The following is a 26,693-nucleotide window of genomic DNA, read 5'->3' as shown; positions in this document are numbered from 1 at the left end:
TGTTATTATAGCATAAACGGCTAGGATGTACTATATATAATTTGCTCCACAATTTCGCTACCCATACATCTTCGTCAAATTCTACATATCCACTTACACATTTTGTAATAGCTCTTTGCTGATCGGAGTAATCCAACATCCTTGGTGGACTCTTCTCCCAGTCATCTTGTAAATAAACCTTACAAGGCTTCAATTATTGTACTTTAATAATAATAATAATAATAATAATAATAAATACTTATTGATTGATGGGATACTAAGACCCAACTGACCGGTCAAGCTCTGGTCGGTCAGATCCTTCTCTCGGTGGCTAGTCAGTGGCGCGAGCCTTGGCTTGGGCATGGTATAGGCGACTTTAGAGGGCTAGCAGGCTATGTAGGCAAGGTGAGGCTCACATCCCATAGCCTAGTTCGGGCGTGAGTAGGGCAGTTCATACTAACTCGATGTCTAATATGACCTGATGACTACCTATTCCCAATGTAATAAGGTATCCTAATAATGCAAAAGATCTTAGGAGTTAGCTTCCTTTTAGACTCCGAGCCCCCTTGTATAAATATCCCCTCTCAATGGGTAAAACAGATTCGGGTTTTCCTAATAAACGCTATTCTCTCGTTATTATTCTTACACACTCGTTGTATAACTTTGGTGTTAGCCCACCGTCGACTACCCGTTAGTCGTAAAATCAACACTTATTATCTCTTACATCTTGTTATTTATTTCAATCTATACATAAAAATATCTTACATGTCTATTCTATCAAAATATCTCTCATATAATGTACTCTTTATAATAATTATGTAAAGATAAGATGACCCTTAAAACCACTCATTAGTCATCAACCCATCTTACAAGACGTACACCATAGACAAATATGTGTTGTTTCTCTCATATAATACTCTGATCTTTATAATTATGTAAGGATGACCCTTAAAACCACTCATCTAGCTATCACCCCATCTTACAAGACACCATTATTGGCAAATATGTGCTGTTATCCTCAAGGCATGCATCATCATTGGCAAGATTTTTGATGTTATGTCTCACCATTCTTTCCAAATGTATAGAGATTTATCAAACGTGGAATACATGTGAAAAGACTTTAGTAATGGGTCTAAAAGAGGATAGGGTTTCAGCCTTTGGTAAAGTATGATTACATCTTTTTCATGCCTAGTGCTATACCATTGGCAACATGAGGGAGACACTTCAAAATATTCACTTTCTTTGTACTATTCATATCTTTTTCATGTGTTTTTATATCAATTAACTTGACATAATTCAAACGCAATGAGTTAAAAAAATCTAGATAATATGAGGTGATCAAATATGCACCATTGCACCTAAGAGTGTGTACTTGCTTTGTATTTATCTTTTACTATCAAGAACGTATGGTTACAAAATAACTTATCATTAAATATTAATAATGGTTACTAGTTTTTTTTTTTTTAATACTACTATTAACTCTTACCTATTACAATACAGTATCTCAACCTCCCATATAAGGGAGCATAATGGTTACTAGTTAAGTAGCAAAACTGGAGCAAGAACCCCTTAGCTTGGCCGAGGTTGGGAGTCAACCACCTTTGTGTTGTGGTCAGGAACAAAGTCATTGGCATTAGTGTAGAGTTAGAGTAAAAAACATAACATCGTTGCTCTCTACTACTGAGCTTTATCCAATACCTTTTCAAGGTATCTAATATTTTCAATGGAATGTAAGCTTTGAAATGTTACATTCGCATGTTTGGTTCAGGTTATATTACTTTCCTAAAGAAATGCAACATGTCCTCCACATCACATTTTGAAGGGAATGTGATTCCCTCCCAAACCTTTTTATTAAGATTCCCAAACACATTTACTAATTTTACCCTTTTAATTCTATTCTTTATCTACTAAGAAATATATATATATATATATATGAGAAAGGTTATAATGTCAATCGGCACCATGTCTCTTTGTACAAACTCAAAGTTAAAAAGTTGTGGAGGTTGTCAAGTGGATTAATGAGCAAGCTCAGAAGCCTAGTTCGTGAGTTAATCAAAACTATCAACGACGAGAAAAACAAATTTGAGAAGATTAGATTTTGTTCTATCCCTTGCGAATAGAATCTGGTTGCAGATCGTCTTCGGTGCCATGCAAGAGACGAACTGGAGTGTGCATGTGTCTCCTCCTCTTGGTGTGGATGTGCTCATTGCGGATGACATGATCGATGTCTCTTCATTGCGGAGAGTCATTGTTAGTGATTAGGCTTTGTGCTTGGGGTACCCCCTCCCTTTTGATCGAAAACAAAAGTATGGGGACAATTCTAACTTTGTACTACATATTTTTTGTTTGAGTACTACCGACTCTATTACATTGTAGTATCTTTTCATGCACCACGGAATCTGTTCATACATATTTTCTCAACCTGTTGAAGCACCATTGAGGGGGGCTTGATCTCATGACCTCTCATATGGAAAAGTCATGCATACATACTTTGTACTACATATAAACTCAAAGCATTTATCATTCAATCACTTTGGTATTTGGGGTGATAAAAGTCATAGATGTTAATCGATACCTTACAATTTTTCATATATATGTGTGCGCGCGCTAACATTACATACTTCAGAATTAATGAAATACGTTTTAAACACATTCTAATCTCAAGAATGTAATATGATATTTTGTGAACCAAAACTCCCTCTAAAAACCTAAATCATTACATTGTGGGCTCAACCTCGGACCTTAGGGTTGCAAGACATAGTGGCACACTCATCCATCAATTCACATTACATATGTCCACGAATGTCATTCATTCTCTACTATCAAAACTGATACAATATCTTCTATATCATATCCTTAAACCTCAAAATCTTCCAGATAGAAGTATATATATAACTCTTATTTGGCTCCCAAGCACAAAAGTACCCATCCCCCATAAATCATTCTCCAGAAATATGTAAACAGAGAAGACATTTAATTCCAAAAAAAAAAAAAGTATAAACCGACAAAAAATAACGAAACAAAAAACAAAAGTGGGCACGCACCAAAAACCTTACTCATTGGATTAGAAAACAAAATTTAACGTCACTAACAAGAGATACATAAATGTAATGTCATAGCCAAATTCCAACTGAAGAGAATAACTTATTAAAACCTGAAAGGTTTCAAACAAAAATCCTTAAAACCAGAAAAAAGAAATGGTCAAATGTAGTTTCGTATTCCAGTACCACTGCCACTACCAAGTCCCAGATAGCTTTTACTCATTGGAGGGCCCGCCACAACCTCGAACCACCCTACTTAATCTTTGCCCCAACAAATACGATGTTGTCAAATTAGTTAGACTATTAATTGCTATTGACCTTTTTAGTTTAAATTGATCAGCTATAAACAATTTAAATTGATTTATATTATCATATGTTGATAAGTAAGGGTGGCGTTATATATAAAAGAAATAAAAATTTTGATTTATTAAAAAAAAATTAATCCAAACATATTACAACAAGGATAATAATAAAAATATTACTCTAGGCAAATATACGGTGGGACCTACACGTCAGAAGCTGGCTCTCTTGAGTGACGTTACGGTGACGGAAGCACCTAACGCCGACGTTCCGACCTCGATGTCGAAAGAATCGTAACGGAGGAAGAGCTCGACGACCATCAGCCGTGAAACCAAGACGACGAAATCCTTGCCGGCGCACTGTTTATTGTTAACGGTAGGGCTTTCCGTTTCGGGGCCGTTAGACCACAACACGTGGCTCAAAAGTTCGTTTGCGTTCTCGCCCGTGAACCGGTCCGGCACGAACTCCTCGGCCCGGTCGAAGATCTTCGGGTCCTTCGTGGCAAACGGTTGGAACCCGAATAACATCTCCCCTTCCTTAACTTCAAATGCGGCGTCGTGTGACTCGATGATAAGGTCGCGTTTGGCCCGGCCGTATTGGGCTGGGACGGGTGGCTCGATCCGGAGGGCCTCGTAAACCACGGATTTCATCAACGGCATCTGTTCCATCCCGGCCATCGTGACTTTCCCGCCGTTGGATTTGACCACCGACCGGATCTCCCGCGCCAGCTCGGCGTGCAGCCGCGCGCCGCCGCGGCCGATCCACTTGATCATATTGGGGAAGAAAATCTTCATGCCGCCGAACGAGTTGAAGCACGTGACGAAGAGGAGGTTATGGCAGGCCTCCTCACGTGACACCCCGAGATTCTCGGCCTCATCAAAAAAAGCCGTTGCGTTGGAATAAAAGAAATCGTAGAGCCTCTGATAGTCTTTTTTCACTAGCCCCGCCGGTAACCGGAAAGTATGGAGGAGAGCTTCTTCTAAGCCCTTAGGGAGCCCGAGAACTAATAAAGGGTGGAGATTAAACACGACCCATTTCCCAACAAGATTAGGGCCGTCGATTCCCAGCTTCGTCCCGGCCGGATCAACTCCGAGCCACGATCGGGCCAAAAAATTGAAAGCCGCCTGATCGTTAGCGGCATTTAACCCTACTTTCCCCTTGCTACCCACCTCCTTCTCCAAACCCTCAAACATCTCCGTGAAACTCTTGTGGAACTCCGGGATGACGTGGCTTCGCCGGGAAGAGAGGAGGAAGAACATCAGCTGCTTCAGTTTCGCGTGTTTCGGCTCCGACGGGTCCAAATAGGATAAGATCCGGTACCCGCCGGTGAGTTCCGTGGAGGGCATGAAAGTTCCGGTGAAAACATCCCGTTTTTCCACCTTTCCCACATCAAAAAGCGTCGGAAAACTCTTCCCGTCGAGCAAAACGACGACGTTAGGACTAAACGAAATAAACGGGCCGGGCGGCATATTCGTCCTGAACACCGTTGACCCGTATTTCTGAACCCGAGACCGGAAAAACTCCTCTCTTCCTTGATTGTAAAAATAGTCCAACCGATCTTTCCACGGCCCGATCAACGGCAACCCATAATCGCCGGGTATTTTCCGGGTCGGGAGTTTCTCCGGGACCGGCGACATGGAAACCGTCGGCGGAGTATCCGACACGGTGGCAGAAACTGGGCAAATCTTGAAACGCCGGCTAGAAGGTTTCAAATACGCCGGAGATCTTAAAGAAGATTTCTGATTAGGGATTTGGAAGTGAACAGCTAACGAAGAAGACGCCATTTTCTCTGGAAAGAACACAGTGAAGATTGTAAGAAAAATTATTGAATATGATGAATGCTTATGGTGATTGCTGGCATATATGTTGCCCCCAATAGAATATGTTTTTTCTGTATTATATAATGCATTTATAAAGGTGAAGGTGACAAGGATTCCATTTTAATATTGTTATTGGTGGGTCCATTTTTAAAGTGTTTGAAAATTATAATATTAATTAAGAAGGATCGTGAAATGTGTGTACTAATTGCCATAGCTTCATTATATATTGGGTTTCATTATTGCTACATTTCAAACGTTAAGTTTGATTCAACGTTCAAAGTGAGAACTTTTCTACATTTTGCAAGCTGGCCTGGTATCATGTTATTTGGTAGCACACACCAATCACTATTGATAGAATTTGATTGCTTTTAATATTAGAGTATAATAATATCTTAATAAAAATATAGTTTTTGATTTAGTTCTTTAATTATTATTTATTAATGGTAGATATAGATATAATTTTTTGTTAGTGCATTCAGTTAAATTTCTTTCTGGAGAAGTTTTGTAAAATAAAAAAAAAATCGACAAAAATACTTCCTAACTTTGGATTGATATAAAAAATTTTGTGTATAATCTAGACTTGCTGAACTTAATATCTGAAATAATTTGATCAAAATGCGTTGTCAATTTCTCTCAGAAAATTTCAAAATCCAAGTCAAAATTTCTGAAAGTTTCTGTCAGTTTCATTTCGTGTGATTTTGTGTTTGATACGCATGTGTATTTATGTATAATAATAATGATGATGATGCTAATATATATATATATATATAGTAAAATGTATGTAAATGATATTTTTGGTATTATAATACAAGTTAAAAACTATTTGTTAGAGTATGAGAATAACTAATATCACGTCACCTAAAAATGGCTTTTCTCCCTGCAGAGAATAACTCATTTCTAGTAATGCTTCTTTTATTTTGTTGGTAAATACATTTCTAGTAATGCTAATCCCAAGAAAAAATGGTCAAAACAAACAATGGAATAACTACCCAAGAACAAAGTGGTTGGGATAATGAATCAAATATTGAAAAGGAAAGTGCTTTCTGGAAAATGAATGATTTTCAAAAAGTTATTTTCTTGCTTTCTAAACACACCTAAGTCATTTTTCAGAAGTTATTTTTTAGGTTTTTAGTGTTCGGCTAAAGAGGGAAAATGAAAATTAATGAAAAATGGGGGTGTGGTCAATGGTAAATAGAGGAGATTTTTCAGAAAATGATTTCTTTTTTTTTTAGAAGTCATTTTTCGTTTGCAGCAGTGAAGTAGCTAATCATCCCACCACCTACCACCACTACCATTGTATATCGTAAAAACTATATTTAATTTAGCAATTGTAATATTTTATCATTAAACTATTAACCTTTTTCCATCAATCTTAACACCAAGTTCCTGAAACACTAAAAACTTAACAAAACATATACAACTCTGATTATATTCTCTATAAATATGTTTAACTTTGACTCCTCCATTCCCTATTGAAATCCCTTCCGTAACCATTGTACCTTGCATCCCCTTGTCCGGTTTTCCCCCAACAATAATCATTAACTACACAATAATCTTCTAGTCCAGTAGCATCAAACCCTTCCCTTTATACGGGAGGTAGTGGGTTCGAGGCTCAGTGGGTGGAGTCAATATTGACTCTTGTTAGTAGTATTCAACAAAAAAAAAAAAAAAAGAGCTAACACATAAATATGAGATTATTAAAATAAACACAATTGATATTTTAAAATGAAGAGGATAACAATATAATTTATAAATTTAGGATACGCAAATAATCTGAACTCAACTCTTAAAAGTCATTCTTTCAAAAAAAAAAACTCTTAAAAGTCATAATGTTAATCTCAAGTTTCTAGCAAATGGCAATGCTCCCTCCGTGTTATGTAAGAAGTTTGACCATGGACGGTCAAAGCTTATTTAAAGTCAGCGAAGAAAAATGGTCAAAAAGTATGAAAGTCAAAGTTAGGAACTTCTCCGACTATCCTTGCTGCAACCGCCCAAATTGCTGCTCCACGTGTGCCCCTTTTTTTTTTCTTTTCCTTAAAAAGAAAAAAAAAATCCCCTAGTTCAATTTCCTGGAAGTTTAATTTTAAATTTCGTTCAATTTTTTTAAAAAATATAAGTGACTCAATTATATGTTCATAACTACTCACAATCTCTCATATAAACGAGCAACTTGTTGCTACTGGACCACAAGGTCCTTGGCAATTTCGCTTAACTTTATTTCAAGATATTTAAAATATAAAGTAAAAAAAAAATACTTCTTAATCTACGGATAAAAATATATAGATTTTTTTAGGTGACTATATAAATTTGTAACTATTCTATTATGCGCGTGCACACTATATATATATATGTATACACACACGCACAAATAAATAATATTAGGGTGAGACGGGTCGGGTCGGGTTGAAGCAACATGCAAATGTCATACTTATATGTGCAAATGTCATACTTATATGCTCAAATATAATACTAATCAAGAATACAATTTTTGTTACTTATAAGAGAAAAGTTAACACATTTTTCATAATAAGTCATCTTGACAAGTGCCCCTTACTTATAAGGGCAAATATAATACTTTTGAGGAAAAATGTAATACTTTTTAATCGAAATGTAAAAGTATTGTATTTTCCCTTAAAAGTATTACATTTACCCTTATAAGTAACAAAAATTTTATTCCTGATTAGTATTATATTTGAGCATATAAGTATAACATTTGTGCATATAAATATTACATTTACATCTTAACCCGACTCGACCAAACCCGTCTCACGGTGAGACGGTCTCACACAAGTTTTTGCCATAATATTATATTAATATGGAAACGTGTTGAATTATAAGGAACCGCAATAATTCTTACTTTTCCATCATATCCTTTGCCTCCACTTTTCTACCTTTCAATACAAACACATCAGTACCGTACATTAGCAATGTTGAAATAGCGGTTGGTTAAAACATTGAAATTGAAAGTTCATATTTTTTTTATAAGTTTTAGTAAGAGTATTCCGTATTGTCGATCTAACAAAGCCAATTTCAAGTGAACACCACTTTTGCTTGATGCGTTTTGTATTATTCATCAGCATATAATAATATATAAATAATAAATATGCGATTTAATCATTAACTTAGCTTTTTAAAAATAAATGCAATACATCTTTTAATTTAGGAAAAAATATCAAATAGGTCATTAAATTTATTACTTTTGTATAATTAAGTCATTAAACTTGTTTTCAAAAAAAAAAGTCATTAAACTTAAAATGTGTGCAATTAAATCACTAAACAAGTAAAATATAAACATATTTTCAAAGTTTATCAATAGAATGAAATACATATTAATTACATGGTATGAAATAAGAATCGTCATTTCCTTTGTCATACTAGTTGGAATGAAAAACTAAAATGTAATTCGTATTAAACTTAAATTACATTAAAAAAAATAATCATAAAACGGTCTCAATTGCATTTATTTTTCTTGTTTAATGGTTTGATTACACACTTTTTAAGTTCAACGATCCAATTGCACAAAATCAATGAGTTTAGTGACCTATTTAACACTTATTTCATTAATTTAATATTAGAGATAAATCTTGCAAAAACTTATGTGTCCCATTCAAAAGTAATTGGCCTACGGGGTAAGGTAATCATTTTATACATGTAAGGGTATGTGTTGTGAAAATTATAAATAAATACATATAAAATAGATGTACATTCCAATTATCGTCTTTGATTTTGAGTTAAAGATGTGATACATGCTTGTCCACCATAAGTACTTTTTTTTTTTTAATTTATTTATTTCGGAGTTCAAAATTCAGAGTTTATTAGGGGACGAAAATTTTCATTCCTTAAAGAATTAAATTCGATTCTAAAGTAGCACAAGTGTCAAAATTAAATGTTCTCTTGATCCAGCATGTCCCACAAAATATTTTGAATACAATTTATATTTTATGTGTAGTTTGCATATTGCATATATAAGAGTTGTGTTTACTCCGTATACACTTTCGGATAATTGTAGTTGATTTCTTTTATATCGCAATAAAATATCTAAATATCAAGCTAAAAACCTTGTGCTCAAACGATATAACTGTGGCTCTGTCAAATGGGAGGTCACAGATTTGAATCTTAATTAGTAGAGACATTGGATAGATACTGTATTGTAACAGAGTTAATAATACTAAAAATATCAAAATCAAATTCGATAATAATATCTGAAACGTGTCTTTTCAAATTTAATAATATTGTATCTGCATACATTAATTTTGGCCCCACCATAGGTGGGTAACAAGAGAATAACCAGTCAAGAAAGTAATTGGAATGGATCCACACACTCTGAAAGAGCAAGTGGAGCCATGCTCGTTAGGACAATTAAACACCCGTTGTGGTTATTTTTCATTATATTAAGCATAAATACTATTTAGTTTATAAAATTTATATATTTATAAATTACATAAAAAGACTATTAAACACAAAAAAAATTGTCAAAAATTTTATGGTTTAGTGGCACCTGGTTGCACACCCACATCGGAGGAGGTGTGTTCTCGCCTCAATGGAAGCGATATTGGCCTACATTGTAATTGTAACAAAGTCAATAATATTCAAAAAAAAAACACAAAAAAATTAAATTTATAAATACTAAAGAAAATAATTAATACATAAATAATTGAATTAACCAATAAATAGTAATAATGTTATATCTTATCCAATCCTATTTTTGAAAAAATTGTGAATTTGCAGGCTAAAAGAGAAAAAGGTGTTGCAAACTTGAGTAAGTCTTTGCGGGGGCCATGAGAGTTTTGCACGCAACAAAATTAGATGGATTTGGCATTGGCACTTCAATTTTGAATAGTAGAATGGCAAAAATATGTCAAATTGGTTTAATTTCCAAGAGGACTAATCAATCAATTGGATTGAACCTCACCAAGGCAAATGAGCCATGGTCAAATCAGTTCAATCCAAAATAACATATATGATGATTCCATTATTTCTTTTCGTAATGCTTTGTGCGCTGGCCTGGGGTCACACATGCCTTCAACCAAAGCTGGTGTATCAAATTAATAAACTCCAGAAGGATAACTGAGTAGGTAGAGAATGATTTTTATTCCTGGGGAGGCATTAAGATTACTTAGGTCATGTGAATCTGATAATATTATATTACCTGTTTAATTCATGTTATGATATTACCTGGTAATGTCATATTACCTTGTTTGTTATAGAAAGTCTTAGTACGAAAATGACATATTTTTCTCTTTCATATTTAGGTTTGAATTTTTACGTTTTGTGCTTCTGCCGTCCAATTTTGTAATAGAAATCTTAATACAAAAATGATTTTCATCTCTCTTGTTTTGAGCTTGATTTTCTATGTTATACGAGGCTTCCACGACTCAATGTTATTCAGTTAGATTTTCGTGTGTTCTTATGGTGAAGCCACAACGGGCAAATTAGTCTTTAAAAAAATCAACAATTTGAATGGAAACAAAACTCAAAGCAGCATTTTTGATGTCAATTGTTTGGGGCAATAAGTCTGAATGAAAAAGTTGTTTTACCAAACACGAAATTTAGCTGTTTGACTAAACTAAACAACCAAAATTGGTCAAATAAGCTGAAAAATAAATAATCACCCATTTTCTAAACACTTCCTTTATATTCGGGTATACCATCCATCATATTGATAAAAATTTATGATTCCTTAAATTTGATACTTATTGAAAATTCAAATTATAATTTATGATTCCTTAAATTAGAGAACTTACTGCAAAAGTGACCCTAATTAACAAGTGAAATCTAATGCCCTGCGGATCTTCTCCTTCAAGAAATTAATAATTAAAAAAAAAAAAAAACAATTTATAGAGTGCAGTTGGTTCAGAACACCTAAACTGAGCTGCAATCTGGTCTTCGATCTGTGATTTTCATGACACTTTTAACTGTTTGCGATTGCCCCTCCCCAACGTTTAACACGAACGTCTGCAAGACTGGCCTGCACATCCATAAAAAATCATCTAATTAACATATGTAGTTGATTAGTTGTCCAATTAGACGAAATCGGTGCTCAACTCGGCCGAGTGATTTTTTTTGTCTGCTCGGTTGCTCCCCTTCTACTTTTCCCCAGCTATGTACTTAACAAATTAGCTAACATATGTAGTTGATTAATTAGTTTGTGGGACCAATTTAGCAACTCACAGCCCTAAGTGGAAAAAGTATAGACGGTATACTCGGATTACTTGGTTGCTTAGACGCTCTAGGTGCTAGGCAACTGGTTAGCGCCTAGCTTCTTCTGCCGCATTGCATAATTTTACTTTGCTCTTCTCTTGTTAGATAATTGTACTTTGATCCTTAAACACTCATAATCAATAATATTAGTGGCTTAAGTATAGGGAGAGGATTAATTACCTCTTTATTCCAGTCTGTGATTGAGACAATCACTATGAGTATGATGGTCTGCAAGCACACTCCTCCAATCATCCCACCCCAGATTCCCTGCAATCAAGAAATTTATGTAACAATCTGTATGTACAAAAGACACAACTAGGATGTCTGTTAAGTGAATCCTAGGAAAGAGATCAAGAACATATAGTTATACCATTGCACCAAAGTCAAATGTAAATCCCAACAGAATCCCGGCAGGCAACCCCACAATGTAGTAACATCCAATGTTGATATATGCTACAACAGACTGCCATCCAGCTCCAACAGCAACCCCTGAACCAAGAAATAAACCGTCAATCAAGCTCGCATTCGAGTGTTCTGATCGTTGAACAGTCTCGATGTCAGCTTAGTCTTTTAGTTGAAACAGAACACAGTACAGCTTACCAGATAAGACGGGTTGGAGGCTGTTCATAAGACATGTCCAGGCCAGCAAAACTGCGAGCTTTGTAGTTTCCTTAGCCACAGCGTCACTGTTGGTGAAAAGGGGCGGGAAAATATTCTTCGTTGCAAGCACGACGGCCATACCAACAGCTCCAATCGCCACGGATGTAATGGAAACCACTAGGACTGCAAATTTCGCTATGCTTGGATTCCCAGCTCCAAGCTCATTTGACACTCTCACACTGCAAAATCCATTAATGAACAATGGGATAAGGCCATAAAGAAGATCAATTGAGGCATGAATGTTAATTAATTGCTAAAAGATTCACCTTATGGCTGCATTAAATCCAATAGAAATCATTGCATCCCAGCCTTGAAGGTTCATGCTGCATAATATAAAATTCCCAATGTTATTATAATCTAAAATCAGACTGATCAGTCAAACCACACTAAAAGACTGAATCCAGTCCTTTAGCCAGTTTAACCCATGACCTTAAAAACTCATACGAAACGCATCAGATTACCAGATAGAAAGGGCATCAACAGGGACTAAAGGGTTCTCCAATCGCCCCGCGATCACAATGATCACCATCAAGTACCAAAACTCCAAGCTGCAATCAATTCAATTCCACGAATTCGTTACACATCGAAACACACATCATTCGACAAGAACACGCGACTCTATATGAAGGGCAGGTACCAGAGCATGACTGCAGATGCCAGCGAGAGCTTGACGAAGGCGAACAAGTCGTGAAACGCCTGCCACGAGAACCCGGTCCAGGCGCCATCCGACTTGGTGACGAAGATGTAAATGAGCTGCAGAATGACTATGAGCCACCATGAAGAGTTGAGGGTGACTGCTGCGCCTACTAGTCCCCAGTGCAGCTTGATTATGAGCAGCCAGCTGAAGAAGGCGTGTAGCAGAAGCACTGCTGCTGAAATCCATGACATTACCAGCACTTTCCTCTGGGATTGCAGGAATTTCTGCACTGGGAAGTTGAGGGCATATGCGAATAGTTGTGGTATCATCCATAATGAAAATTTTCCTGCATTGACTTGGGATGTCAATTTTGCAAACAAACATTATTAGACACTCAACTTTTGTTTACAAGGTTTTCTTTAGTCGAGGCATTGCTGTAATCTTTGATTTACCTGAAACCGAGAAGGCAAATAGGGCCGCTCTCAATATATATTATTGATGACAAGGGAAACCTGCCATAATTATTTGAGGGTGTGTGATGGATAGATTACCCTACATTATTTTGATTCATATGGGTTGAATCTATAGTTTGTACCCAATAGGATTGGACCAATGGTAGAAGATTGAGTTTTTCTGCTTTTGATCCTTCAGAGTGTTTGTAACATTTCCACCTATAGTTCTATAGTATTTTTTATTCGCTATTAATTGATCAATTTTGAATTTCTTACCATATGTAGATCTTTCGGTGAATTTTTTGACCAAACATTACTTGAAAACTTGTCAAAATATAGTTAATTGTTATCAAGACCTTGTAGTCTAGTGGCACCCAATTGCACTCCCATATGGAAGGGGGTCGGTTCGAGTCTCAGTGCAGACGATACTGACTCTTTGTGCTTCAATAGGTTTTTTGTGCTTCAGTAGGTTGAGAAAGTAATTATGAGCAGATACTCCATTGTAACAGAGTAAAAAGTGAAAATTGTTGAATGGTACAAGTACAAAGTCCTAATTATTAGCTAACCTTTGGACCACAAAGCAATGGTAGGGGCTTACAAATATATATATTGATAGTTTATGAAATATATTTTATATGTATCTTTAATCTCTATCCCATTTTAAGTTAAACTACGCTCAATTCATTAAGTGATACTCCCATCTGTCCCATTTTACCTGTCATGTTTACTATTCATTGGTCAAACTAACTTTTTCTTCATTGCTTATTTTCTTTAGTAATTTTTAATTATTTTTAAATTTGATTTTTTGTGTTTAATAGTACTTCTAATGTAGTTTCCAAATATATAAATTTTATATACTAATACTAAATTTAATATTATGAAAAATTGAACTAAAAATAACTTCAGTCAAGCCTCGTTAACCGAATCAGACAAACAAAATGGGACGGGGGTAGTATCAAAATTTATTTAAAAGAAACTAAAATTATATGATTGGATCCACAAATCTTTGGTAGTCTCCACATGTACTCATAATTAAATATGGGAAGAATTAAATATGGAAGCAAAGGGTTAGTTGAGGTAGATATAGGTAGGCCACCCATTGTAACCTTTGACAAATTAAAGGGTCATGTTTTGACTCATCAATTCAATTTGTAACCTTATGAGAAGTTAAAAGGTTAATAATACTCATTACGAAATTAATTGAAAATTTAAAATTGAAGAACAAAAACACTATTTTCTCGAGTTAGAAATTAAACTATAGTCACATGCCTTTATTTATGAGAAAGCTCATTATAGCTAATTAGTTCAAACTGAAAAGATTAATAGACAATTTCGATCCTGTAAAGAATTAAATTGAACTTAAAAACTTGTGATTACCAAATCAACTACCTTACTGATAACTCAGCTACTTTATATTACTCCCTATATATATATAATCAATATGTTACGTTAATAGGAATAAAAAATGAGAGTAGTTGTTATATAATTTTTGGAATGGAAAATGAAGGAAGTGAAGCGAGAACAGACCGGCGGCTTTGGAGATTTCATGGGTCTGTCCAATAAGGTGGAGAATTGGAGGAGAGAAGACATAAATGGGGACCAAAAAACAGGCAGTGGTGAGCAATATAACCCATGATCTTTGCATGTATACACCCAACATCCTCATCTTCCCTGCACCATATGCTTGCCCACACAATGTCTCCAATGCACTTCCCATTCCCAACTGCACATTCATTCACTCGACCATTTACATTAGGATTAAAAGTGAAAAATTTATGGTCGAGATTAATAATCAAGAATTATAGGTCGTGTTGTAAAAATCCCGTCTAAACTCTAGGTGCTGGCTAGTCGCCTCTAGGTGGCTAGCCAACTAGGCAACTGACTAGGCCATCTAGGCCTCTTAGGCACCGACTAGGTCGGTTAGTCGATCTCCTTTCTTTTTTAAATGGGTTATTTTTATCAAAATGACATATTTTGAGCAAAATAACACTAAATTATTCCAAATCTATATTTTTTTAAAGTTAATATTTACCATGACCCCATAAGCAAGGCCGGCGACGACGGAGTTCTCGACGGAAACAGCAGCGAGTTCAAGCTCGCCGACTTGGCCGGCGAAGGTCTGTGTAAGAGCCCCCAAAGAGTACTGACAAATGGCCGTGAAAATGGCCGGTCCGGCAATCGTCCATAGCTTCTTTGATTCATCTCCAAACTCTATGATCTTCCCCTTTAGCCGTAGTGGCTGCTTTCCCACCTCACCATTGTGGTTGTTGTTATTACTGTGCTCCAAAAGCGGCGCCGCCTCCTCTCTGCCGGCCATGGAGATGACAGAGAAAATGGTGGAAAGAATTGAAACGATGTGTGGGATTTTTGTATAGATTTCTTCGTCCCATTGGACGTACAACGTTTTCTTGGCTCTCCACAGATTAAACAAAGTTTACACGATGTTGCACGAGTAAATTTAAAAATCTTGCAAGTTAACACCAACCAATGACTCATATGTTTACGCTACCTAGTAATTAAATTAGTACGTAATTGCTTCAATTAGCCTTATAACCCACGAAACGTACACGCCCTTGGATACGACCATTAGATACCTTTTTTTTTTTTTTGGTACACTCGAATTAAACCCTTTTTGGTCAATGAAACCCTAAAACAGGTAAATGACCTGTTATTATAGGTCATTTGTATCAGTCCGGCCTCCGGCGACGACTATGGTCGCCGGTGACATTTCCGGCAATTTTTACTGGTAACCTGTTGGTTATCGGTAAATTTGATCGGTTTGACCAAAAATGACAAGTTTGAGAGTTTAATTGACCATTTTAAAAGTTTATGAGCCTAATTGACTTTTGGTATATAATTTAGGGGTCTAGACTCTTTTCTCTATATTTAATTATATAAGTTTAGACTGTGCATCCCATGAAACAATATCTAGTTTACATATTAAATGTTCACCATTTACATATTGAATATTCACAATTTGAATTATCAACATTCAATATATAAATTGTGACGAGTCCATAGTAGGGCATGACTATTGGTGGACCTAAAGTAAATACAGTTACGATGACATCTATGGGTTCATGTTTGGGCCTAAGATCCAAGCAAAAGGTTGACCCGGCAAGCTAGGCAGGACTATTGGCCTAACATGAACTAAAGTCTCAAGACATCCTCCAAGACAAGACATTTGGTGAACAAGTGTTGTCAAGGCAGGCGTACGTTTATGTGTGTTTGTTAAACAATTCGTTTTTGCGGTTCACGCTTGCACATTCTTTAGCCTTCTTGTCTTCCGTTTCCCAAATAATAATTGCGTCTCCCTTGTGCCTTCTTAGGTCAAAACAATTGAGGACTAAAACTTCAACACGACTTAACAACTTTGCTTAATTATTGACAACTCAAATTAGCCATAAAGTTTTGTTAATCTCCATTAATGATATGATCAATCGTGTGAAACCAAGACTTTGACTTCTCCGTAAATGACTGGTGTTGTAGTGTAAACTCCATTGTTCAACTCTAACGCAATCTTACAACGTTTTTAGAAGAAATTACGGAATGATACTTAAGTTTAATGTATAGTATGTGTTCATCTACTTATTTTGGACTATTGCATTTTAATTGAGTTCTTCTTAAGTACTTATCATTAGTGTTTTTGGTATAGCAAAGGGCATCGAGAGGAGTACGAAACATGACAACTCGCGGACCAAGTGTACAACTCATTGGGTCATCAACTGGGTTAGCCCCAACCACATGTAGAAACAAAATTAACAATTGCACCCAAATTGGTTGGATAGTACAGTTATCTTGGTTATCTCAAGATTCTAAGTTTGATTCTCTTTAAGAGCTGTCTATTGACATTCTTGATTTGAGTCAATCAGTTATATATGGTCAACTTAACTAAGTTGTCTGGACAGTTAGAGTCTTAACCACAATAAGGTTTTTAATTAACTCCAGTTATGGAAGTTGATTATTAGTTATCTTAATTTGAGACAATCAACTATAGGAATCCTAAAGGGCACCATCGGATAGGATTGCAGCCTGCCGGCTTTCACATAAATTAAAGGAATCAACATGTTTGAGAGTACAACTCATCTAATCAGACCAATTCAAAATAAGTTGATAGTTCTGTTCTGAATTGCTAGACACCCCACGAGTCACATTTTCTCTTTTTCAAGGCATGGAAAAGCCAAATTATTCTACTGTTGAAGATGTTTGGTTGCTGATAACGGAAAAAAGTGCGTGTGGGGTTGGCGGATCGCTAGATCATTCTTGATTTAACGCTCCATATAAACATAAATGTCAACCCCTCCAAACCTAACGTTGTTTCGCAGATAAACTAATAATCAAACCGCAAAACATCCTATTACTGCTCGATAGATATCCCCAAGCATTTGACTTATTCCTCCAATCCTCAGATCAGTTTTCCACCGCCTTGCAGCCGCCCAAGACTTCCTGCATGCATTCATAAACCCCTCCGCTCTCTTCTTCAATTCATCTAATTTCTGCAGTTTCATTGAAGCTTTCTCATCAGTTCTATAATCATCAGCAATGGAAGGGCTATGCGTTCAACTATTCTCAGCAATGTATATTCTGCAGAATATACTGTTCTAATTTTCAAGAATTCATCTACAGTAGTTTGCAAATTAATTAAGATTTTCTGTACATTTTTCTTGCAGAAGAAAGCATAGGGTGAAGAAAAAACCGGCAATGGGAATCCTTAACGGCTTCGACGATGCCAGCCATGAAGGTATAAAGACGGTCGGAGTCGACAACCGGTGCGAATTCTCCGGCAGATCCGATCTCTGCATGTGCATCATTACTTGGAATATGAATGGACAGGTTTGCATTATTATTCTTTTATTCCTCATTAATTTAATCCAGTTGAATCTCCAACCCTAAGGTCCCAGGACCGGCCTAATGGAGCATCTGTGAGAAGTTGCTCCCACCGCCGTTGGTGTCTGTCTTTTCAAGCTTTGCCTTTTGGCCAACTAAGCTGTCCATGTGGGCAGTGGGCACTGTATCTATTTTTTTTAAGGTTGTTGTTGTTGTTGGTTTTTTTTTTAATTGATTTATTCTACTATGGTGAAGGTGAGTATGGAGGACATAGAAAAACTAGTGGAAGGAAACAGAGAATTTGATCTACTGGTGATTGGTCTACAAGAGGTTCCTCGGATTAATGTTTCCAAATTGTTGAAGAATGCCCTTTCTGATATTCATATGTATGTAAGCTGCTTCAATTCTACATCGATCATTTTTCTTGCTTAATTATATTGTCTTTATATTTTTAGAAAATTCTAAGGTGATTCATACATATATATATGCTCATTTTTGGACATTAAGGGCTGAGATTTGCAAAAGATTACTGTTCTTAATGGAGTATTAGAGTTCTGTCCCCGTGTCCACTTTATTGCCCCACTCGAGGGTTAATAGTCGAGCACTCTGTTGAGTCCAATTGACCAATCACTCCGAGATCAATTGCTTGAGCTCTAGTATCTTAGTCATTAGTGCTAATTGACATCATATAATTTTTATTATTTTTATTGTTATTATAATGTTTTATTATTAGATTAAATTATTAGGGAAGAATGTGTGGACAATATTAGGCATGGTTGGTATAAGATGAAAACAGTCAAACTTTCCAATTGAAACAAAAAATAAAACAAAATTCTCTACCCAATCAAGGCTCTCTTATTACATAATTAATATATAATTAAGGTCATTTTCAGCCATAGATATAATATACATGACTTCTCATATAAGTTAGCCTTTTATTAAACTTTACGTGCTAGACGGCTTTGAAATTAAACTCACAAAACATGGTCTATAGTGGGGTCCTTCTCCACTCTTTTTTTATAAAGTCTAGTCAAGTTGCTAGTAAGATAAATTGTCTTTTGATCATTAATTTTTTTCATTAAATTCAATTTTTTTACGCGTTTAGCCATAAGTAACACAAGTTTTGATTTTGTTTACCCAATTGGTTGATATGATGAAGCCTAATAGGAAAAGCAGTGATGCAATCTCTTCAGCTGTACATATTTGGACCCAAGAATTTGGCGCCAAACATCAGAGGTAGGATATATGTGTATACATATTATTAGTTTAATTATTACACTAATTTTTTTTTTTATATATCGATACAAATTCACAACCAGTTTTTTAAATTTTTGCACTGGATAAAACACCGGCCGCACCTGTGTGATAGTCTGCATATCACTTAAAAAAGTACATTATATATGACAAATTTGACCAAAAACGTGTTGGCAAGAATATAGTCATAATTTATGCCTAATTTGCAGAGTTAAAAGTGGATATGCACAGCATAGGAGGATTTGGAGGGTTGATAAGGAGAAAGAAAGGAGCTGTGGCTATTAGAGTTAGCTACAAGGGAATCTCCATGGTTTTCGTTTCTTGTCATTTATCCGGTAAGTATTTTTTTTCAATATTTTATGATTAAACTTCGCAATTTATATAATAGACCAGGGTCCACATAGCATTATGGACTCTAGGTCGAAACAACGATGTACAGAATTTATATTCGTAAGGTACAAAATTTAAATGTGACGTAATTTGATTGTAGCACACGCACACAATGTGGAAGAGAGGAATTTGGAATTGAAGAAGATATCAGACTCCCTCTTCTCCAAGAATTGGAACCCATATGCAAGGCCTGCCAAAGTTACAGTATGGTTGGGAGACCTAAACTATAGATTGCAAGGAATCAAGACTTATCCTGCTAGAGATTTGATTCACGGAGACCTTCACAAAGTAAGTAGCTAGTAGCACAACACCTTTTATTATAAAATTATAGAGTAAATGACAGTGGAGGTCCCCCGACTTTGATGGCACCGTCACTTTTAGTCCTCAACTTTTAAATCAACCCCTTTTAGTCCTCCGACTATGATGGTACCGCCACTTTTAGTCCTCAACTTTTAAATCAACCACTTTTAGTTCTTTTACTTTTTGTTTCTAGCCACCTGTGGTCCTTCCTTTATAATTGGACATCTAATGTCATTTTCTTAAGGGCAATTCATTCATTTCATAATTAATGTATTAAGTATTATGTTTCTCATCAGAATAATTGAAGAAACCCTATTCTCCACTCTCCTTTGTTAACACTAAATTTTGGACCAAATGACTGAATTGCCCTTGAAAAAATTACATTAGATATCCAATTGTAAAGGAAGGACCATAGGTGACTAGAAACAAAAAGTAAGAGGACTAACAGTGGTTGATTTAAAAGTTGAGGACTAAAAGTGGCAGTGCCATCAAAGTCGGAGGACTAAAAGTGGTTAATTTAAAAGTTGAGGACTAAAAGTGGCAGTGCCATCAAAGTCGGAGGACCTCCACTGGTATTTACTCTAAAATTATATATATACAACATTTTTAACGTGTCAATTAGGTACAACCAGAAATGATAATTTATATATATCTACTGATGAATTGCACGGATTATTGTACTTTGAAATAAACTGAGTTGTTGACCTAAATTTAATCAACGGTTCAGATTTAATTTCATTTTTCACCTTAGAGCATCTCATATATATAATTAATTTTCTTGTAATTGTTGTAGATGCTAACTAGCAGAGACCAATTATTACAAGAGGCTGAAAGAGGGGAGATTTTCAATGGATATTATGAAGGGGCATTGGCTTTCAAACCTACTTACAAATATGATATTGGCAGCAGCAGCTATGATACCAGTCACAAGGTCATCTCTTTAAAATTTTCATTTTATTTTATTTTAATTAATTTTAATTTTTTGTTACAAGGAAAACCGCTGCCACTAATCAAACGTGTGCACGGGATAAACCTCTTCTTGTAATCCCTAATTGACAAAGGACTACAAAATGAAGTAAATCACTTTAGGTTGTTCATACTGACCAACTCAAATCAAGAATGCAAATAGATAACTCTAATTGACGAATTTGGGACTTTGTGGTTATCAAGACAATAACTTGGATCAACTTGATTGGAATTAATTTTTAATTATTTTACATTTATATATAGTTGATTATTTATGAATGTATTTTAAAAAACTGCAGGTTAGAGTACCATCATGGACCGACAGAATATTGTTCAAGATACACAGCAGTGACATAAATGCGACTTTGCATTCATATGAATCCATAGACAATATCCACAGCTCTGATCACAGGCCAGTTAAAGCTCATCTTTGCTTAACACTGAACAGTAGGTCAGTATCTACAAACCAGCAAGAAAGCTCACAATAATTCAACTCCAAAAAAGCACAACTTTTTGTTTATGTAAATTCATGATTGGAAAAAGGAGTCTTATAATTGCATCAAGTATAGTTCAATGGTACTGTACGAACTATGTACAACTTGTGCAATTCAAAAAGAAAAAGAAAAAGAAAAAACCTTTTTTTGGTTGAGTTTGGTGCGAGTTGGTATGGTGTTGATCGGCACCTTGGATGTTACCCTTTTGCAAAGATTGACCATGAACCCAAGTGTTATTTTTGTCACTATTATTCATGTCTTTGTTGTACATTTTTGTATTTGTTTTAAACCCTTAGTATATATGGATAGATCGAAATTTGTATATAAATATATGGTTTTGGACGATGAATGTTGATTTTGTAATTATGTAATTTATTATTTGTGTTTAATTGATTCAAATTAGGGGTGTTTGTTCAGTTAATAACTTATAAAATGCTTTAACTATTAATTAATTGAATAGAACTCATATTTCTTCTAATCCAATAATTGATAAACATACAACCACAATGAACAAAACAAAATACAATTCTCACTTTAATTTTACAATTAAGAGTTATATGTCAATTACAAAACCCAAATTATTCACCAACTATATATATATATATATAATTTTTGTAGCCATTTTGTGTTTTAATTTAGTACTAAATATTTAATAGCCCCCAAAGTTTGTAACATTTACACTATTTTCTGGGTGGCGAAGTCCCAAAGTTAGGGACACGTCCCCTGTCGCCGGAGTCCCAAACCCACCGCCACAATCCACCACCTGACCAGGCCAGTTGTGCGGCGTTCCGGCCACCGGAGATAGGGGCGGCACGGCGGCGGTGTTACGAATCATCGTGATTTGGTTTCCCGAGGCGTACTGGGGCGCATAATTATTGATGATGTTGGTTCGTGAGGAGTCGTTTTCCGTCGCATTGAATTGGCATCTTTTTGTCGCTGCAGCCGACGGTAACGTTGTTGTCGGTTTTGTCGTCGTCGGCGAAGTTGTTGCAGTAATTTCCTTAGTGTTATTATTATCATCGTCACGCAGCATTGGTGTGTGTGCGTTTATTTCTTCTCCCCCTCCTTCTTCTTCTTTAGTTTCTTGTTCGTACATTTCTTCCACCATGGGTTTCCACAGCCTTACCCTAGCATTAATGAACCAATTTGAAACCTGCAGTAAATCAAACAACAATCCATCATCATTTATTGCTGTCTCATACTAGCTACTACTATATATATATATATAATCCAACAATGAAATAATCCATTTTAAAAATAAAAAAGAAAAATAGCTAATAGGCCGACTAGGCCAAGCCTAATCGGTGCTTAGGAGGCTTAGTCCGTGCCTAGCTGGTCGGCCACCTAGACCACTGATTATGGTAATATACTAGGCGGCCGGCCGGCGCCTAAACAGAATTTTTGCAGGGTAAAAATTCATCTTGTGACATTAGTTGGCAAAGGGTCACAATGAGTTAAATCAACCTATGTCATAGCTAATTGGCTCTAAGTAAGAAAAACAATAGATAGCTTTCATAAAGAGTCAAACTTGAAACTTTATTATGGTTACCAAATCGATCTAGTGTTAAGACTCAAACTCTACCAGAAAAGTTAGCTCGGGGTTTTAATCCTAATTGAAGTATCATTTCATAATCTCTTGTGGATTGACGTGGAGAAAGACACTTGTTTACAGGAAAGTTTGCGGTCACTGCTCAAAGTTGCCCTCTAAGTGAAACCTGCATTGTAACCTTAGCCAACAAAAGAACACAAGGAAGTAAACTAGTCTGTTTGCCTATAGCTGAATGACTCAAACTAAAAAGATTAATAGGCAACTTTTACATAGCGTCAAACTTAAAACTTCTTTGTAGTGGTTACCAAATCAACTGTCTACTCAAGCTTAATTAGGGAAACATACTATATTAATACTGCACTATTAAGACCCTAACTACACCACAAATTAAATTTAATACGTCCTTTGGATCCACGTGGGAGGAAGAGAGTATAGATAATAACATCTCTATTTGTAGAGAGAAAGAGTGAATCATCCCTGCCAAGAGATATGAAGCTATAAATGGGATTCATACAGAAAGATGTGAGAATTAATGGGCACCTGATTTTTAGACAGACCAGTCTGGCGAGACAACAAAACCTTGTCTGCTTCACTCGGATACCTGCACAAAACATCAACACCACATCACAAAACAATCCTTAATTTCCCCTTCCCCAAATCCCACAAAAACAAGATATACAGATACACAGATAGAAAGACTTACGGGTTAAGAAAATGCTCGAAAAGCCACGATCTCAAGACATTAACAGACCGCTCGGGAAGCCCTCTTTGCGGCCGCCACGGCTCAGAATCCAACACCATTCCCATCTGGTTCAAAGCTTTCTGTTGCCTCAGCTTCTGGTCTAGCACTTTCAGCCTCGGCGTTTCCCCTTTCGTTAACCCAAAACTCCCTGAAACGCCCAATTGCTTCTCCCCCAGAGCTCTATAAGTCTCCCGGAGCTGACTCACTATACTGTCCTTCAAACACCGGAAATGTCTCGACATCGCCGCCTGCGCAAACCCCATGTACGGCGCCGCCGCGCCGCATCCCATAACCGAATCGAACGAGCTCACAATCACCCGCATCTGCTCCCGGTAACGAACATACCGATCTTCAACCTGTGTTTTTTTCACTGTGATTAATGGGTTTTTAATTTGCAGAGTGATGGGGGTAATGATTTTTCATGCTTTTGATTAAACTAATGTTGGGATATATGTTAAAGATAATTGGAAAGACCCATGGTCCCCCATGGGAAGATAATGATGAAAGTGATGAGATTTATGCAGGAGATTAGCATAGTTTAATGTTAATCCGGTACGGATTAATGTTTGCTGATCAGGATCCTAGTAGGTTCCCAAACAACCTATAATGGGGGCATGTTCTTCCCCCACTCGACATGTACCCAACCTTACCTGCAACCTTCCAAGTCGGGACGACCAGAAAAGTTGCAGTTAAATCTGATGGTCTGTACTAGGTAAATCCCGACCATAATGAGGTAACCAACTTAAGTTGTCCATAACAAACTGGTTCAAACCAATACTATTGTCAGTTAAATTTGTAACATTGTTGTTACTGAGTCAACAATTTGATATGAAATTTTATAATTTGATGGCCTAGATTACTTGTCATGTTGATTATTTTAAAGATCATCCCAACTTTCTTTTGTTTGATTATCAAGTGTTTTTGTGTTTTTATAGTATATATATGTATAAAGAACTTTAATTTTGTCCTCTCTATGGGTAAAGTTTGTGTTCACATGATGGCATTATTGCTTTCATTTCAAAAGGAGGAGAATATATAATTAATCTAGTAAGGGGAAAGACTGAAAGAGCGGCGACTTGCCTCTTCAAGCATAGCTAACAGCTTGATTTTCTTTCTCTGAAACTCAGACCTTTCTGCACCTGATAACGGCGGCCGCTCAACCGGAGAGTCACCGGTTTCCGTGTCGCCGGAGCTAGGGTTTCCACTCCCACTCTTCTTCTTGACCCTCCCACCATTCTTGAAGTGAAACTCTCTTCCCAGGCAACAAAATTCTTGAAGCAACTCCTGGGCAGGCTTTAGGTACCTCGAGTGTCGTACCTGCATAATGTTCACCTCTTGACGTGACAGAATTTCCCCTTCAAGAAAATGAGTGCCCATAGGTAATAATTCTTGGTTAGGGTAGTAATTGTTGTTAATCCCTCCGTTTCTTGTCTGAAACTCCTCCATCTTCAATGACAATGAAAGCCCTTGATGAGCTTCCATGGTTATCATTGGACTAACAACTTGGAATCCTTGATGGATAAGGTTGGATTCCGGGGAGCTGGGTTTGACATGGATAAGATTCATCAATGGAAGCTGCAAAAATTGAAGTTAATTGTTGAGATTAACGAGAACAATAAACAATAACAATTGAAGAAAAGCAAATTTATATATATACAACCCTAATTTCCTAAAATTATCTATATCTTCCAGTCCATATTCCATACTGTTGATAATATATGTGCAATTCGACTATCAGTTTAGGCTTTTAGTTAAGGGGAAGCACATGTTTTCAACGTATGCCAAAGGTCATGGGTTCTATAAGAAAGTAATTGGCCTACACAACTATCAGTTTAAACTTTTAGTTTAGATGAAGCATATGCTTAATTACTCACTGCTTGGTTTAGTGAGAGTGGATCTTTGTGAGGCCATGATCTGCCGCCATAGCTGGAAGCTTGGATCTGCTCTTCTTCTAGAACTTGTGCGGCGGATTTCCGCCACGCAGACCGGTAGTTGTCGACCATCTCCACCAGCATTCCGCCGTGGGAGTGTGGCGGCGCGTCTCCTTCAAACCCCCCATGAATTCTCATCATCATCTCTCTGCAGGGATTATTGTAGAATTCTTGAGAGTAGCTTTCAGAAGACATGGAATTTTGCAGAATTGCAGAACCAAAAAACCTAGTTTTTCTCTGTGTGTTTTAGCAAGAACAGATCTCATCTATCTCCATAGCTTTCTGCACATGAATCTGCTCGTGGAAGCCATAAATAATGATCAAGAAAACATGAACCAGACAAGTGAGAAGACATGTGATAAAAGTTAAAGGTAAGAGAGTTTGAATAATTTGGAACCCTTTAATTCCTGTTTTCTTGAAGTTTTTGGTTGTGTTGATAAGAATTACCTGAGAGAGGAGAAAGCAGGTTAGCTGGAGATTGATATAGACATCATTTGATCATGGATAAACTAACAGCTTTCTGGGAATAGATAGAGAGTTTGATGATTGATCTTTCATTGAAAACTTTTCTCTCAATCAAACAAGAAACAAAGCCTGCAGGCAGCTTGGAGGATGGGATAATGAAAGGAGAGAACCTCATAAAGGGTCACTCTCAACTCCACTCTCCTTTATTTAATTCCATAATATCTTCTTCCTTTTCAATAATATTAATAAATCATAAATAAAAAATAAGGTACAAATCCATGGGTCGGATTCGAGCCCTGAGAATACAACTACAAACTCATGTCGGAGTGCTTTTTCACCCTAAATAAGGTAGTGAATATTAACTTCTTCTATTTTATCTTAGGGGTGCACAAAGTAAACTCCAAACCTATGTAATAACCTGCAAACCACACACTGGAGAGTTAATCCACATTAGAAAGACTGATTGTGACAGGATAGACAAATTAAAGAAGGTTCATGCATGCCAAGGTGAAAATTAAACTTTTTTTTAAACATGAGGGAATGTACTTGGTAACCTGCAAACTACACCAGAGAAGTTATCCACATTAAGAAGACCCTGTGCGACAAGCTCACCAAAGAGAGCGCTGATAAAAATCAAACTTGTGACTAAGTATGATAATTATGATTTATTACTCGACAATAAAGC

At 36.2% G+C, this 26,693-nt stretch overlaps 4 protein-coding genes across 5 annotated transcripts; 1 reads left to right on the top strand and 3 right to left on the bottom strand.

Annotated features, from left to right (window-relative positions):
• Nucleotides 1–3,420: 3,420 nt before the first annotated feature.
• Nucleotides 3,421–5,210, bottom strand: LOC116027745 (allene oxide synthase 1, chloroplastic-like). The gene has a single exon (XM_031269484.1). The coding sequence runs from the start codon at nt 5,102–5,104 to the stop codon at nt 3,533–3,535; it is 1,572 nt and encodes a 523-aa protein (XP_031125344.1). The 5' UTR covers nt 5,105–5,210; the 3' UTR covers nt 3,421–3,532.
• A 5,561-nt stretch (nt 5,211–10,771) lies between these two features.
• LOC116027247 (protein DETOXIFICATION 33) lies at nt 10,772–15,565 on the bottom strand. Its single transcript, XM_031268757.1, has 9 exons — nt 15,123–15,565; nt 14,618–14,813; nt 12,639–12,984; nt 12,463–12,549; nt 12,268–12,324; nt 11,942–12,180; nt 11,712–11,830; nt 11,522–11,608; nt 10,772–11,108 (listed from the first exon to the last, which is right to left on the bottom strand). Exons 1-9 carry the CDS (start codon nt 15,405–15,407, stop codon nt 11,052–11,054), a joined length of 1,473 nt encoding a protein of 490 aa, XP_031124617.1. The 5' UTR covers nt 15,408–15,565; the 3' UTR covers nt 10,772–11,051.
• Nucleotides 15,566–17,371: 1,806 nt separating this feature from the next.
• Nucleotides 17,372–21,666, top strand: LOC116027248 (type IV inositol polyphosphate 5-phosphatase 11). Its single transcript, XM_031268759.1, has 8 exons — nt 17,372–17,667; nt 17,761–17,923; nt 18,173–18,303; nt 19,077–19,153; nt 19,381–19,506; nt 19,662–19,849; nt 20,655–20,792; nt 21,127–21,666. The coding sequence occupies exons 1-8, from the start codon at nt 17,633–17,635 to the stop codon at nt 21,313–21,315; spliced, it is 1,047 nt and encodes a 348-aa protein (XP_031124619.1). The 5' UTR covers nt 17,372–17,632; the 3' UTR covers nt 21,316–21,666.
• A 162-nt stretch (nt 21,667–21,828) lies between these two features.
• Nucleotides 21,829–26,168, bottom strand: LOC116027246 (BEL1-like homeodomain protein 2). Of its 2 annotated transcripts, none has more exons than XM_031268755.1 (6): nt 25,991–26,168; nt 25,487–25,837; nt 24,693–25,187; nt 23,574–23,968; nt 23,411–23,471; nt 21,829–22,474 (listed from the first exon to the last, which is right to left on the bottom strand). In XM_031268755.1, exons 2-6 carry the CDS (start codon nt 25,736–25,738, stop codon nt 21,971–21,973), a joined length of 1,707 nt encoding a protein of 568 aa, XP_031124615.1. In that variant the 5' UTR covers nt 25,739–25,837; nt 25,991–26,168; the 3' UTR covers nt 21,829–21,970. The 2 variants fall into 2 exon arrangements, with proteins under 2 accessions (XP_031124615.1, XP_031124616.1); XM_031268756.1 differs by having other exon boundaries at nt 25,487–25,691.
• Between the last annotated feature and the right edge of the window lie 525 nt (nt 26,169–26,693).

The sequence above is a fragment of the Ipomoea triloba genome, chromosome 8 (assembly GCF_003576645.1).
Source record: "Ipomoea triloba cultivar NCNSP0323 chromosome 8, ASM357664v1".
Lineage (NCBI taxonomy): Eukaryota > Viridiplantae > Streptophyta > Magnoliopsida > Solanales > Convolvulaceae > Ipomoea > Ipomoea triloba.
This window is presented reverse-complemented; position numbering and strand designations above follow the sequence as displayed.

Coding starts and splice junctions, on each gene's coding strand:
- LOC116027745 (XM_031269484.1), bottom strand. CDS start 5,104: ATGGCGTCTTCTTCGTTAGCTGTTCACTTCCAAATCCCTAATCAGAAA.
- LOC116027247 (XM_031268757.1), bottom strand. CDS start 15,407: ATGGCCGGCAGAGAGGAGGCGGCGCCGCTTTTGGAGCACAGTAATAAC. Junction 12,550..12,638: donor GCATCTGCAGTCATGCTCTG/GTACCTGCCCTT, acceptor AATTGATTGCAG/CTTGGAGTTTTGGTACTTGA. Junction 11,109..11,521: donor TCACAGACTGGAATAAAGAG/GTAATTAATCCT, acceptor ATGGATGTGCAG/GCCAGTCTTGCAGACGTTCG.
- LOC116027248 (XM_031268759.1), top strand. CDS start 17,633: ATGGAAGGGCTATGCGTTCAACTATTCTCAGCAAT. Junction 19,154..19,380: donor TTTGGCGCCAAACATCAGAG/GTAGGATATATG, acceptor CCTAATTTGCAG/AGTTAAAAGTGGATATGCAC. Junction 19,507..19,661: donor CGTTTCTTGTCATTTATCCG/GTAAGTATTTTT, acceptor ATTTGATTGTAG/CACACGCACACAATGTGGAA.
- LOC116027246 (XM_031268755.1), bottom strand. CDS start 25,738: ATGTCTTCTGAAAGCTACTCTCAAGAATTCTACAATAATCCCTGCAGA. Junction 25,188..25,486: donor CACTCTCACTAAACCAAGCA/GTGAGTAATTAA, acceptor CAATTTTTGCAG/CTTCCATTGATGAATCTTAT. Junction 22,475..23,410: donor CTGGTCTGTCTAAAAATCAG/GTGCCCATTAAT, acceptor GATTTACTGCAG/GTTTCAAATTGGTTCATTAA.